The 15,519-nt window shown below is 41.4% G+C and overlaps 1 protein-coding gene across 2 annotated transcripts in view; it reads left to right on the forward strand.

The window, feature by feature from the left end:
* pex5la (peroxisomal biogenesis factor 5-like a) overlaps positions 1–15,519 on the forward strand; it is a 116,159-nt gene that overhangs the window by 77,279 nt on the left and 23,361 nt on the right. For both annotated transcript variants that reach the window (XM_037114268.1, XM_037114267.1), the window contains exons 4-8: positions 1,380–1,589; positions 2,553–2,670; positions 4,718–4,811; positions 5,103–5,132; positions 7,821–7,916. In XM_037114268.1, coding sequence (XP_036970163.1) covers positions 1,380–1,589; positions 2,553–2,670; positions 4,718–4,811; positions 5,103–5,132; positions 7,821–7,916 — 548 coding nt within the window. The remainder of the gene's footprint in view (positions 1–1,379; positions 1,590–2,552; positions 2,671–4,717; positions 4,812–5,102; positions 5,133–7,820; positions 7,917–15,519) is intronic.

Raw genomic sequence — 15,519 nt, forward strand, 5'->3', positions numbered from 1 at the left:
AGCAAGACGTCGGCACAGACCAAAGTTGAGACCCCTGACAGAAGGCTCTGTCCTTCTTTGCCGCTCTACCAACCTGAGATTGAATTACTTAATTGACCAAACTGGAGCTCCTCAAGGGGCTGCATGCCTTATCCTTATCAAACTGTGCAGTGGCCTGTCGTATATTTAGATCCTCTGAAAAGAGCAGCAGCAAATTTTTTAGATGTCCACCCAGGAGGCAACGCTGTGACAGCTTAAGTACCTTTGACAGCTCTACTCGCCATGTCGGAAAATGTGTAGATCAAAATCAAGGCTTGGTGCAGAACAATAACTGAAACCTTTCGTGCTGTCTTATCACAAAGAGAAAGGAAGGTTTTCAAAATTATACCACTTAATAGCGTGAACAAGCTTGACGTAGCTGCAAAAAGAAAGCTGAACTATAGAGAGTTAAGTATGAATAAATCACTCAGATGACCATTGTTCGCAAGTTGAGCTGATATTAAACCAAACTAAATTTCAAAGAGCTGTAAGGCAACAAAAGAACAGCAAAGAAGAGATTGAAATAGTGTTTTTTATGGCATAAAAGGGTCCATTTATACCAGAGCACAATGATATGGATTTCTGTCCTTAATGACTTTTTTTTGCAGCGTCTATGTTTGTGTGAGTATTACCCACATATATATTTTCGAAGGATTCAATGCAGTCACATACTGATTCGGACATTGATAATCATGGCAATGGTAGAAGATTTAAAGCATTTGACTGCAGCATACTGGAGGAAAATAACATGTCTGAACAATAAAAATTGTACTTGCCAAATTACTGATACTTAATTTCCATCTGATATAACCTGTTTTCAATCATTATTGTTGAAAAGGAGTGAGATCCACACCCCAAAAAGCTCTTACGTAAAGAAATATAAAACTTTTTGATGTAGAGCCTCACAGTGACGTCTGCTGAAGAAGCTTGTCCTTTGAGAGAGAGCCCTCTGGTTTATGGATCTCTCTCCTTATTAGCTCTGCAGGTATTTTTGTGATCCAGCATCCATCCCAATGGGTGACGTATGTGTCTTTTTTTTATTAACGTTACATCTAAATTGTTGCCACTGATGGCAATCTTCAAGAAAGTATCTGTACTTTATATCCTCACAAATTCACGTGTACTTTTCCTGCTTCAGAGCGTGTCGAACACAACATTTCCCCATATTTATAAAATCCCAGATGAGGCTGAAGAATTTTTGTGAACCAGCAATACAGACAGAATGCTGCTGGTTCAGTCCGCAGCACATTTGGCATTGGCGTCCCTTTTTCTTGTCTAAGATGTGAGCCTGTTTACTGCACATGTATGCGATGAATCTGTGTAAAATCTCGAAGGCTAAACTTGTGTCATGTCCCTTGCAGTTCTGTCTTCAACACTGGACCTGCTGGATCTCAGTGAACCTGGCGACAGGAGGAACAGCAAAGACAGGAAGAGTCCCCTGTCGTCCCGGGGCAACAGCCAGAAAAACAACCATCACAGGAAGAAGACGGATGAGACGGAGCTGATCCAGGTGGAAGTTGAACAGACAAGACCAAGCATGAGAACCCCAGAGAGGGCATCACTAGACTCAGGTAGGGGCCCATTGTAAACTGTGGATGAAACATCCAAGAGCCACAAGTAGAGACAGCATTCCTAACGTGTGATTTATGGGGAAACGGCTGTTCTTTGCAGGGACAATGATGCAGACCAACCATCACTTATTAGGTACACAGCTATACACACAGTACACAGTAACACTAGAGATGTTTAGCCTGCTTTCAGGGCTGAGTATGACGTGTCTGTACCACCAACAATAGAGAACTTGTATTGAATATTTGTGTAATATATAACAATGAGCCTCACCGTTCTTTATCTCGCTATCAACCCCCTCACTCAGTTTCTCCAAAGACGTGAAAACTCCCCTCAACCCTCAACCCTGTGCATACTCCACACGCTCGTACTCCCATCATCCCCAGTGGAGCTGACCTCACACATGTTCAAGATAGGCCGAAGCAGGATCAAGCCAATTTACTTTAATGAAAGGGATCATCTTAAAAGACATTAAAAGGGGAACGGCCAATTACTTTCGTATTTGCCAGTTGAAAAGGTTAAAGTCTTCACTGAGAACTAATTATACAGAGTGAGTCAAACTACAGTGTGGTGAATTATTCATGGTGGTAACATTGATTATGACTCTAGCGTTGTTTTCCAGCAAAACTTTGTGTCCTTTTTTTCCAGTTTGGACACCCACAGCACTAATTATCAGTCTATTTTTAGCTCCTGTCAGAGAGACTCCATTAGTTGTTGTAATCTGTTTGTTTTTCAACTCATGGAAAACATAACCACTCAGTTTCTGAATTAGTGTTATTGTTAATTAGCACAAAATTGAAATGTTTTTTTTTTGCATTTGTTTAAATTAAATGATAACAGACAGAAGGAACATTTTAGATCCATTTGATTAAATGTGAGGGTGTTGTTCTTTTGTTAACTGAGTCTGTTTTGTGATGATGTGTTTTTATTTATTTTATTGTTGCTTATTTTATCATTGTCCCCAGTTACCATTGGTTCACCATTGGATAAATGGGAAGAGCTGAACCCCGAGAGGAATGGCAACAGAAAATGGAAGATGGAGAGAAGGCGTTCTTCAAAAAATTCCTCCAATGAGTTTCTGTGGTAGGTATTGTGCTGACCAGGCATTGATGGGAAAGCAACAGTTTTCATTGGTCCAAGTTTCTTCATTTAACAAAATAGACATTGAAGTCAAGGGCCCTTTTCAGACCGTCTATAGTGCATGGCTTAAAGCACAGTGCGCTAGTGCATTCAGGGCATGTTCAAGTCCATTCTGTGAGTTAAACATCAGATAATCTGGGTGCAAAGTTATCTGGGCCCATTAGTCATGGGTGTGTTTGGGACGCAACATAATTCAAACCACTCCGAGTATCGTCTCCCTTTAGGAGCCAGGTGCACCAGGGCCTGCCACATATTGAACAGTGGTACTCCCTTTGCTGAGGGAAAGTGATGTGAACCTTGGCTGCCGGACCCTCTGCCCCGCCACGTCACAATCATGTGTCCCATCCACAACTCTGTTTGAGTGCGTGCAAAAAAATACACTGATATTAAACTGAGGGTGATGTGCGTCCCTCTGTGTGTGTGCAATTCATAGCTTAGCAGGCAGGACAGATCATAAAAAGTATCATCCTGATTAATAAAGGGAGGTATTAGAGGGGAGAAATATGTGTATAATGAGGAAAATATTAAAGACATTACCTGCAGTGATCCTCCAGGGGAAATGATCTGTGTATCTCTATTGTGGTTTTGTTTTGTTTAAAACTGCTGACTCGTTTCATTTGGAGAGTTTAAAGCTACAGCTATAGCTGCATTCGTGGAAATGTTTGAAACAATTGGAAGCAGCCTCTCAAGTCATAATATCAGAATGTATGAACAGTGTGAACCTGCCTGTGTAGGTTCATCTAATGCTCTCTTTGTGCAGGTGGGCACAAGTTCATTTGCTGTTTACACAACGTGGGCGCTGGGCTTGAAAATGACAACTGTGTCGGTCTGAAAGTAGCAATTACACCTGCACTGTGCTGTGCACCGCTTTGTGCCTAGCATAAGATTGAGCCCAAAGAGTTTGAGGTTGAGGTTTGATAAAGTCAAAAGTAAGCAACTAGCCGACAAACATGATGGAGCATTTAGCAGCTTAAGATTTGCATATTACCCTCATAAGTAAGTGGAGTGAATATTGGACTAACACAGTGCATAGACACACACCTCTGAATGATGCTAATGCATCCATGTCTGCCAGATGTGTGACTTAAAAACAGTTTTCCAATATGTAAAGATCCTGTTAACAGGTTGCTATGCTGCCTCCAGGCAGCCAAAAAAATACTGCAGGCTTAAACAACTGTGCTAGTGTTGGTTATCCTTAACCATACTAAATTCGGATTGGCACTCAGTAGAGCGCATACCTCCACCAAAATCCAATAGTCCCCATCAATTCAATCAATGCCCTCATGTTATGATAAAATATCCTAATATCCTACAATCAACCAACCAACTGATAGATGGACATGGGTAAGGACGTAACCCTCTTGACAGTTTGTTAATGTGCCAGAAAAAAAAAAACATTCTTTCTCAACAACTGCGACTAAAACTATTGGCCATATTGTAATGGATTGTGTTTCCAGATCTGAAAAGTGAAGCCAATGTGGAAAAGCCTTAAACCTGCATTATTCCTACGGGCCAGCAGGGGCGATTCAGCTGGTTTAAAAAATAAGTCAGATTGTATGTAAGCATATAAGAAAATGACCCTACTTCTAACTCAATACATTACCTCTGTAAACTGTTTCCTGGTGAGTTTATGGTCCCAATCACTATTTTCAAGTCTTCATCAACACAACATGCTGTTCATTTCATGAATTATGGTTCCATTTAGAGAAAAAAAGGCGATAAAGCAGGATATGCTTCAGGGCATGTCCTTGGGTTCTCAGGCAGATCCAATCAGGGTCATTATCACAGTGGGGGTACACTTGCCTATACGTAGTGGCCAGTTGTGTGGGCAGTCTGATTGTTTGTGTTCCCATGGAAGCCGATGGAGAAATCTCATGTGCATATACTCAAGATACTGTACCCCCTGGATTATGAAAAGTAACAGAAATGTTTTGTTCATATCGAGTCAAGTCTGGTTTGATGTACACCACCTGTCTCTCTTCTACTTTAGGTCCATAGACTGTAAAACCCAATTAGAGCCATCGAATAAGAACTCCTTGGAAGTAAATACCAAAGTCGAGCCAGAGTCTGCCCTAGCATCTCAAGTAAGTGCTCAGCGTGACAGGAGCAGGCAGTAATCATCATTATTGTATGCACTGTCTGTACTTGAAATCAACATTTTTTTGAAGTGAGACTGCTTCACACATCTCTTCAGATGGTTAAAAGCCTTTGTAAGAATTTCATGAATTTATTAATTTGACCTGTTTATCTAGCAACTGCATGTAAATGCATGATAATGTCACCTTAACATTAAATTTTGTTTCCAATCAGAACACCCTGTTTTGTAACTGTTAAACCGTCATTTTGTCCTAACACCTACAATTCTTCCATTTCAGCTCAACAGGCAGTATATTAGTGGAAGACATGTAAGCCTCCCTCTGCATCCTTTCATATAACATTGAAAGACTTCTACATTTGCACCGGGAAAAAAAAGCATCACACCATCTCGTAAATTTGACCTAAAAATGCCCAAAAAGAGGAGATTGCATTGAAGCCAAAATGCACCTATGAGGAAATCCAGATATACTGTTGGCCTTGAGATTGTTCCTTTGTGGTGCTACGAGGTCCAAATGTCAAGCGCTTTCCTCCTGAGTTGATGTCTTTGTGTAGGTCTGCATAAGGGGTCTTGTTTCCAGACGCCATTATTAGATTAATAGCCTATGAATAATTCAGCCGCCTTACTCTGAGCCCATTAGTGCTGATCTCACCAAGCTGGCTAAACATACATCACCTTTTCAGCAGTCTGATGAATAATAGATTTGGGATTAAAGATAACTGTTTGAAATGGAGAGAAGTTATTGGCAAACAAACACTATATTTGTTTTTCTCGGGAGTTACATAATAGCTGATAGAGATACTCTGAAGAGTGGTTTTACAGTAGTTTCCTTCTTGGCAGGTTCCACTGTACACACACACAAACAGGAAATGCATGCAAAGAAGGGCGTGTTGCATGAAATTTACTTTCACTGAAACTCTTTAACCCTAACGTTAACCGAGGCCCAAACAATCGAGGCTTAAGGAAAAATCCACTCTTAGATGGGACTGACTAAATATTGTGTATTAGTTGAGCAAGATATCTATTTTAGACCTTGAGATCAACATGTACAATGAAATAATCTTAACTATAGGTCCAGTAACTTTTCTGGGCTTTTTCTCCCTTTTTAAAATGGTTTCTTTTTCAGCAATGCAAGATTGTCGAGGGTCTAAGCACCGAGGATGTGGCTCTCTGTACAGATCATGAAGCCTACTGAGGCAGTTGGATTTTGATTTTTGGCTGTATGGATAAAAGTGATTTGATTTGATTTTATGTAATCACATTTCATCCATCATCAACAAATGGAAATTAGTGGAAACTGAACGTGACATGGCAATTATTTTTCCGTACCAATTGCTACTGTAAATCCCTACGATCCGATTCAAAAAACAATATCAGACAAACAAATATCAAGGCTAAGCTGGACAGCCAAACAGCTATATGTTGAAAAAATTCTGTGTTTGTATTTCAATGTCCTCGACATGATCGCAAAGTGGTGAGGACTTTTTTCAGCAGTTTAAGCCTCAGGATGATATCATGTATGAAGCATCACATATTAGAAAAAAAAAGAAACAACAGGATTCCGTGATACGATACGATACGATACAATACGATACGATACGATACGATACGATACGATTTCTTTCTTTCAATGTACCTCATCTATTGCTAGTACAATTTCCCATGATGTTCTTTCACAAATTCATTTGAGTACCTGCCCACAGTGAGGCTGTGGAAATATGGACATACATCTGGTCTGTTAAGTTTTGTGTTGGCAGTCAAATTGGTGTTGCTGCCTCGTCTAGTTTGACTTTCCTCTTGTATTTAAGTTTAAAAATACTACGAGTCTGGAAAGAAGCCTTCTTTATTTATCAACTGTTGATTGTCTTTCCATAATATACAATATGTAATACCATAACTGGACTGGAAATCACTTCTGGTGGAATTTTAAAAAAGCAGCCAGAACAAAACAAAATGGTTGACACTTTGACGTTTTGTAAATAGTCTAAGACTGCTTTTGGGTGGATTTTTCCTTTACCAAGCCTACTACAGCAGTTTCCCCACACAGTAAGACTTTTGAAAATATTGTGCAATTATGTTTTAACACTGCATGCATTTAGGTGTTGTAAATAAAAAATATAGTTACCTACAATAAATGGATGAGGCAATTCTTCGTTAATACAAAGATTAAGTAAGCTCAATTAATCCTGCATAATGGCAGTTTGTAGCAAAGGGGATTTATACAAGTAATGGCTGGCTTGACTGCTAAACAGCCCTTTCTAGGGTGAAGTCACTGACTCCAGGCACATTTCTCTGTGTCTGTAATGGATTTTTTTTAAGCCTGGGAAACATACAGTCACTGCTATTTACAGTAAATCTTGTGCCATATCAAATCTGAGCATGAAAGGGAATCTCAAAGTCATTCGACCCGCACAGTTAAATGTGTAGATGTAACGAGGAGTCATGTAAACCACACTACACTGTCATGATGCAAGGCCACATGTGATGTCCGTTTTTCTTTTCTTTTTCTTTTTTTGTTCACCGGGACGAGGCTTTGTACAGTATGCAAGTTTGTAACTGAGAGGCTCTCAGCATATTTCAGATCGTGATTTTGCATGTGCAGGTGCACAGGAGAGAAAGGAGGTGAAAGTGAGAGAGGCTCAATGAGAAGCATGGCATTCAGATGAGGGGTGGGGCGAGATGCTGACAGTAGTGATTCTGCTGGCCTTCCTAAGCATGTGAGAGGCTTTGTCGAGGCAGGGATATTTACACGTCCCTGAGAAAGCAGAGACGGCTGACCCTGCACACTCTCCCTGCCTGTCTCTCCCTCTGGCTGATTGTGTGCGTGTGTGTATGGGCGTGTGTGTGTGTGTGTGTGTGTGCGCGCGCGCATGCGTGTGTGTTTGCAATGCGTTGTGTAAATGTGACTGTGCATATGTTTAATGGATTTCTGTTTGTGCATATATGTATATGTTATAAAATGTGAGTGTGTGTGTTTGTGTGTGTGTGTGTATGACAGGCTCGCCTAAGCAAGGAGCAGCGGTGGGGCAGCGCCCTCCTGTCCAGACATCAGTCCCTGGAGGAGGAGTTTGAGCGAGCCAAGGCTGCTGTTGAGGTAAGCAGAGTGCTGCTTAGTACACCTCACATCTGTCACCTGTCAGCTGAAAGCATCTCCACCGCTGACTTTTAATGAGATTTAACAGGGAAGACCAAGTTTGTTTTTCATTATTCAACAGCAGAATTTTGTCTCTTCAGCCCTGGTCCTTGTCTACTTTGTCTTGTTTTTTTTTAACTTTTTTTAGCAGAATACTTATCACAGGCGCTTGGTCGCCAACAGTGAGTTGCTCACAGGGCACCTTGAACTTTGACTGTCTTTAAACATATGTAATGTATTAAATGTACAGCAGGGTTTCTAACAGTATGTTTGGCGACCATTTTTAGCATTTTATCCTTTTTTCTTCATCAGTCTGAGAGAACACCATCCACAAGGAGGGCAGGGAGCCCTCCACATCACTGTCTCTCCTAGAGGTTAACGTTGGTCACCCCTGTTCTTTAGATTACTATAGGTTCATCCAAAGTCTTTGATATTTCCTTACTCCTTGATCCTCGCTTGAATCCGAGTCATTGATCAGCTCCCTCGTCCCTATAGGCTCTTATTGCTGATGCATGGGAAGAGGTGTGAGGTGGGATTTCTGAGGAGCCATGCACAAGGAGACATGAGAGCAGCCTCTCTGAACACCATGACGTATAAATAAGCCAACCCTGAATCTTAACATTTTAACACGATGGTGTACGTCCCTTCACAAAATGCTACAGAGGAAAGGATGTCTTGTTACTCTTCAAACATGCATGGTTCCCTCACATCTCTCCATGGCAAAGAAACAAGTGAGGGAAACATAAATGTAGCAGGAAAAGCACATGTGTGACCATTAAAAACAATCATCACATGAGATGTACCCTCTGGCCTAAGCCCTATTTGCTTAAGGAAGCAGCTGTGCACTGCTCCTTAAGATAACCACACCTAATATTTGTTAACCTAACCTTGAGTCACAAAAAAAGCATGAATTTTATCATCATCTGGCCTGAGCGTACTCTCTTTCTGGTGCACTGAGCTGAAAAAGTGCTCATGACCTTGTCTCAGTTGCCGAGAGCTGCTGTTATTTTCAGCATCAGCCAGAAGGGGCAGTAAGGAGCACATTCTGGGGTTTTCAAATGGTCTGTTTCTGATTGACAGTGAAAAAAACTTCAAGAATGAGGGAACTTACTGGTTAATTTGACACATTTAGTAACGTCCCCACCACCAATAAAGAGCTGCAAACAGCCGCTTCCCTAAACTTTTCTGTCCAAAATGGGGCTACCTGGAACTTTAACAATCCTATGTCCATCATAAAACTTTCATAGTAAGAAAGATAAAGCAAGGACAAATCCTTTGAGTGCTTGTAGAAAAGAAAGAGATGCAATAAATTGAGACTTCTTTTAACTTTCATCCAGGAGACCTTTTTCCAATATTACTTTTCCAACATGTAACTTTATAGTTATGAAATATGGTTCATGTTGTCATGGGATCAGAGAGCTGATAGAGTCTGCTACAAAGACAAAATGGAAAATGAGGTGAAAACCTCGGAAATCTTTGAGAAAGAAAAAGCTTTTTCACATCTGAGAGATTTTCATCGGAAATTGTGGTTGTTTACAATGAAGACAACAACTCCCAGATCCCATTTTTTGTATTATAAAATTGGTTTGGATACTTTTTTGGGCTTTCCTTCAGCTGCATATATTTTTACAAAGGTTACATCACACTGGCCCAACATCAACTACCTGAGTGACTAAAATAGAGTGTAGAGTGAAGAGGAAGTTTTGTTTTTAACTTGCATGAAAACCATCTTGATACTCAGTGGATGTTACCTTTCCCAGAAAATGGAAGTGAACTCTGCACTGTTATGTTACTCGGGTTTACTAAGGGCTACAGAAGGCTGTTGCATGCTGAGCTGTGTGTAATGGTCAATAAATAATTGAGGGACGGGAAGACGGTGAGAATGTGAGAGCAGCAGCTGTGGAGGAGTGGACCACTCGCTTGGGGATCCTTTCCCAAAGTTAGCGATGACGTCACATCTTGTATAAGCCGTGAGTTGCATCCCCCCCAAACAACTGCACAGTTTGAGTTTGTGCATCAGCCAGAGGGCAGGTATGTGATGAGATTCTCAGATGCTCCTGGACAAGCGTCTGAGCGTGGAACATCGATTGGTAACAGTATCCTGCAACTTCGATCGAGCCACCGAAGTGCTGGCCTCCGCTATAGAGGAGCTCTCTGGCAAATGGTCAGCCATTTTGGCTTCAGCTGCCAATGTCAAAGCCCACAATCAGATAATTTCCATTTAAGTAGCTGTGCATATGCATGCTATTTCATACTTATGAATACACGGAGGCAGGGACAGCTCAGACAGAGGAGAGAACATTAAATCAGCACACCGCCTTTGTGCCAATTCATTCAATTAGGTGAAGCAGCCAAATGTATGAAAATTAGGACCCACAGAGGGAGCAGACAAGGAATTAGGCCTCCAAATATTATCCAATTCACAAAGCTGGCACCGATGAGAAAGTGTAGATTTTATTCCTGTTCACATAAAAAAGGGGGGGGGGGGGGGCACTTAAATGTCAGCAGGCGTGGGGCATGAGAAAGCGCCCCCTCAGGGCCGATGAAGACGAGATGAAGGTGACTGTGTGGCGGCTTGTTTGATTAAAACATCAGCAGGACAGGTCCACTTTTATCTTGCAGAATTTGGGTCTGAGGCAGCTTGGATTTAGTGAGAGATTGCGAAGGAAGTGCAGTTGCCTAGAAGTTAGAGATGCAGGCTTGTGATCAAAAGGTCAGCGGTTTTAATCCGCGGACCTGCTGGGAACAAGCGGCTGGGGAAAGTAAATGAGAAGCGCTTTCACCTCCACTAACAGCTTCCATCAGTGTGCCCTCAAGCAGACCACAATGCTGCAAACCTTTCAAGTTGATACGTTTTAGGTGCACAAGCACAAGGTGCAAGTGTGTATTAAAATTTCACGTTATTATTCCAACAAGAGAACCAATTCGGTCGGCAGTGAATACAGCAGAGAAATAATGTAAAACAATGAAGTCAAGTTGAATGAGAATGGAAGGTCTTCCCAGATATCAAGAAGGCAGCATACTCCTTTGTGTCAGAGCTTGTTTCCTCCTCAGACTCCTCATCCTCACCTGCCAGCAACAAATCTTGCCATGGTTGTTGTTGTTCCCGGTGTTACGTGATGTTCCAGCTTTTTTTTTAATCAACACTTAGTCAGATGATGGACGCTACAATTACAAACTGAAAGTGTCTGCTCCGTACCAGCAGCAGCAAAGATGCAGCCCAGAGTAGCAGGAGCCGCATTTGCCTCATCATGTGATGAAAGTATAGAGCTGACCTACAAAATGATGGTGGAGGATTTGTTGTCGAAGCCAAAAGCAAAAGTGCCTATTTGGCAATTTTTGGGGGAAATTGCGATTCAAACCCAGTGCTAATGGGGACCCCGATAACATTGATGGGGGGGAGAAAGTTGGTTAACTCACTGAGAAGTTGCAGGTGTGCAGTCTGTTTTCAGCTCTTCTTTCAACAGCTATACGGCAGCCATTTAGGTCATCCTGTCGAGTATGCCTTGTAGTTGGGTCAGCTCGGGGTTGGCTCACGTTCCCACTACAAACTGCTTCAGAAGTTGTTCGTGGCAAGACCGGTAAAAATTGCCGCGCTCAGATCAATTCCACAAAGGGGGAAAACAAGCCAACTCAATTCAACCGGACAGAACATCACAGGTGTAAAAACACACTCCACGCAGACTCTGATGTTGTGCTGTCTGTGTTGTGAGAACACAAGAGACTAACCACAGGATGTTTGAACAGTGGATAATAGAGTTTAGATTTGATTTCTGAGATTAAAATCTCTTATGCGAAAGATTTGGTAACCATGGTAACGCATTTACCACCGGAGAGAGGGGATTTTCCCTGATCCATCAGAAAGTGAAAAGGAGTTAAAACAGAGTTGTGCTGTACTCAGTAGTGTCCCTGAAAAACACTCAAATTCATCCTTTCTGGGCATGCTCATCACTATTCATGAAAATGAAGTCGAGTTGCCGTCCAAACTGATTGTGCTCCTAATCAGCTATTTATTCTGAAGATTTTTGTGACTCCAGAAAACATAAATGTGCATGTAAAAAGCAGTAGAGTGCGGCGTGGCTTGGAACTCTGTCCACTCTGTCACAAAAACTGTCCAGAGAGCAAGGTTGTGTCCTTTGTACAAACCAAACGAACCAAAATGTAAATATGAGCGCATCCTTAATGCAGCCCAGGATTACTAAGCAACAGCACACACCAGAACACTGTTCATACGTCATAAATTCACAGTTGATTGCAACTTTTGTGGCTCTGAGACGTATGAGAGCTGCTCTCAGGAGTGTTCTTATCACAGACGTACATATAGCTGGTAATCGCATCGACTGCCAAACTACATTTGTAGCACTTTGTCCACTGAAATGTATTTTATTTTTGTCTGAGTGACATTATCGGGACTCCAGCCTTCTATTTTTGTCTCGCTGACCAAGGACTTGGCCCATGCTGCAGCGGGTGGCTCATTAACATTGAAAGGCCAGACCAGCCGTGCTCTGCAGATGAGGAGAGCTTTTTTTTTCAGAGGTTGCTCTGTGCCACTGGTAAATGATGAGACTTTTTGTAATGCAAGCCCCCCGGGGCAAAGTGGATGAGTAAATCCTATTCATGCGCTTGGTTTCATTCAAAGGTTGAGTCTAAAGTTAAGAAAGCTCAAGCTGAAATAAACAGATGGGGTCAGAGACTATCTCACACACATAGGCAAGGCAGAATATTGCTTTTTTTTAATTCAGCAAATACCTGATATCGAAATTTCTAACAATATTGTTGGGATGACTGTTGGCGCTGACACAAAATATTAACACAATGGTGTTTCTAAATAGCGATCATCCAGTTTTAGAACAAGTTGAACAGTTTGCTAAATTCAGAAAATTACACCACCCTCCTATAATGCAGCCTTTAGTAGTCAAAAATCATATTGGTTTTCTTATACAGCAGCACGCTCTTCAGCCTCCGTCTGAGGCTATTAGTTCCTGTCTCTTTACAAAAATCCACTAATTGATGGAACCATCTGTAACAACTTACCAATTCAACGAAAAAAAACGAGCAGCTTTAATTTATGTTGACAATAGAATGTTAATTTCAGCTGTACAAACCGTGAGTAAGCGGATCATGAAAAAGAAATTCACTTTACTTGTCTGAAATAGCATGGTTGACGGATGCCAAAAGCTTCAAAGCCTATGGGCCTTACATTTCCCTTTATGCTTTCATTCATGTGCAAAGTGGTCCAGGGATTTTCAGAGTGTCATATGGCTGATGGATCTGTATAATGGAGAAATGCTTGTGATCTGTATTTGTACTCACGAAAACCCAGGATAAAGCGTAATGCTGCTGTTGTGAACTGACACCAAACAGACTGAGTTAATTATAATCATTATTTCTCAACTGACATTGATATTTTGGTCTATTCTTAGAACAAAAGTTACAGCAGTGTGACATGATGTAGTTTTCCAAGTCAGAGTACAATTTACTATTCTAAACCTGAGACACTGCTTTGTACCAGTCTCCTTTCATAAGAGCAACTCCTTATGTTTTGGCTGACCTGGCACGAATTATTGCACTACGAATTACCTTTCTGGCTGTATGCATTCATTTTCGCTGTATATATTACCTCAGCACAGCTGACTTAGAAGCACTAATTGGATTCTGGAGGCACAATATAAATAAACCTCTCCTGAAAGTGGCTGACACCAACAACAGAGGGTATGTGTAAACTCTGTAGGTGTTGCCATGATTATCTGCGTTGTCAAGAATGTATTCATGGAGCAACTAATGAATCCCCGACCCACCTCAAACCCCCGATCATTTCCAAGCAGTGGTGACACATTTGGCTGCAGGAAGCGCTCTGGATTCAATCCATTTTCTCGTAACACTTCATCAGAGCTGCTGAAATTAGAGTCACCGCTATGGGTTCGCTCCAGTGATACACAGGATATAAATTACCTCTCTGTATCTTCGCCATGTTCCACATAATTAAACTGCCAATGCTAGTGTAAAAAACGCCCTTCACGGCATTACAAAGAAATATCCCTACATTTCATTCTGAATTAAAAACAAGTCCGAATTTTCACTCCGTTTCAATTCTGTGAGCAATTTGTTGTCGCAATTAGGGGGCGGAGAAGTCAAACGCCAGATGGGATGGCACAGCGTAATCAATTGTCTGTCTATGAGACACAAATAACGACATGATGGGCCAGGTCACAGTGCAAATACAGACCCACAACACAATGACAAACAATTAAAAAGAAATTCTACTAGATTATGTAAATGAGTGTAATGGCCGTAGGATGAGAACCATCCACACACACACAAGGCCAGGAGCAACGCTGCAGGGCTGGAACTGTTGATCATGTGACTGCTTACTTTGCAAAAGGAGCAGTGGTGGAAAAGTCACCATTTATTTGGAAGTTTGCAATATTATTTTCCCTTTTCTGATACGAGGTTTTCTTCTTGAACTTCTATGCATTCACTCAATAAGTTGTCAGTATGAGGGTTTCTTTTTCAACCATTCCACACAATCTGAGTCTTTCATATCCAGAAACTCATATCTTTTATCTCATACAAAGGGCAGCAGGGAAAACAAACAAAAAACATACTCAGATGATGCACTGGACTGATTTGACTTTGATTTTGATTGACATCAATAGATGGTGAACATAATTTTTGCGGTAAGTAGCTAATCTTACAAAACAGATTCTTCTTACAGAGTGCTTTTATTTGGATACTTTTGTTACATTTCGCTCGTAATAGTTTTACTTTGTCTAGTACCTTTGTTGATGCAAGTCTTTTACATTGCTCACCACTGCAAAAGATATATCCAGTATTACATACATTTGAGTTATTGCACGTTTGTAGTAGTCCCATTGTTTGTTTGAGACTTGCTATCTTTCTTTGTTTGGGGCTGATTCTCCCAAATCCCTCAAGACTGACTGCAGGGGTGGAGGGACTGACTCCTGATTGAGGAGTGGAAGCAGCTTGGGGCATTTCCCTCCCGGCCAATCAGGGTGTGATGACACCCGTTTTGTGAAGGCTTAAAAGAGGAAGGGAATGACACACAGGTGGCTCTAACCCTCGTTGTGAATCTGTCCCTGACTCATTCCCCTTAGATTGCCAGCCTGTAACTCTGGTCTGGCTAGGCCCTATAAGGTTTTTTTTGGCTGCCCACGTCTTTCTAGTGAGGAAACTGTGTTTATTTGGGAACCCATTTAAAATCCAAGCCCCTATACACCTTCAGTTTGACATTTTGTGGGGCTTATAGGAGGCAAATGTTGGTTATTTATTGTCAAAGTGGCAGACATTGGGCATTTCCTTCCTAGAGTTTCATGATTTTTGTTTATATTCTTATGTAGGTGGGGTGGCCTGTAAACAATTTGTTGCCTACAATAGAATGTCCACAGAGCGCATATCTCCACCAAGGCTCAACAGCCCCCGTTTGTACTCACTCATAGATATCAGCTACCTAAATATGCCTGATTTTTATTCAACAAGATCCACTAAGTATTCCCCAAAAAATTAACCAAAATGTTAACGAAAGAGAGAGAGAAAATTCCTGGAT

The sequence above is a fragment of the Acanthopagrus latus genome, chromosome 11, assembly GCF_904848185.1.
Source record: "Acanthopagrus latus isolate v.2019 chromosome 11, fAcaLat1.1, whole genome shotgun sequence".
Classification (NCBI taxonomy): Eukaryota; Metazoa; Chordata; class Actinopteri; order Spariformes; family Sparidae; genus Acanthopagrus; species Acanthopagrus latus.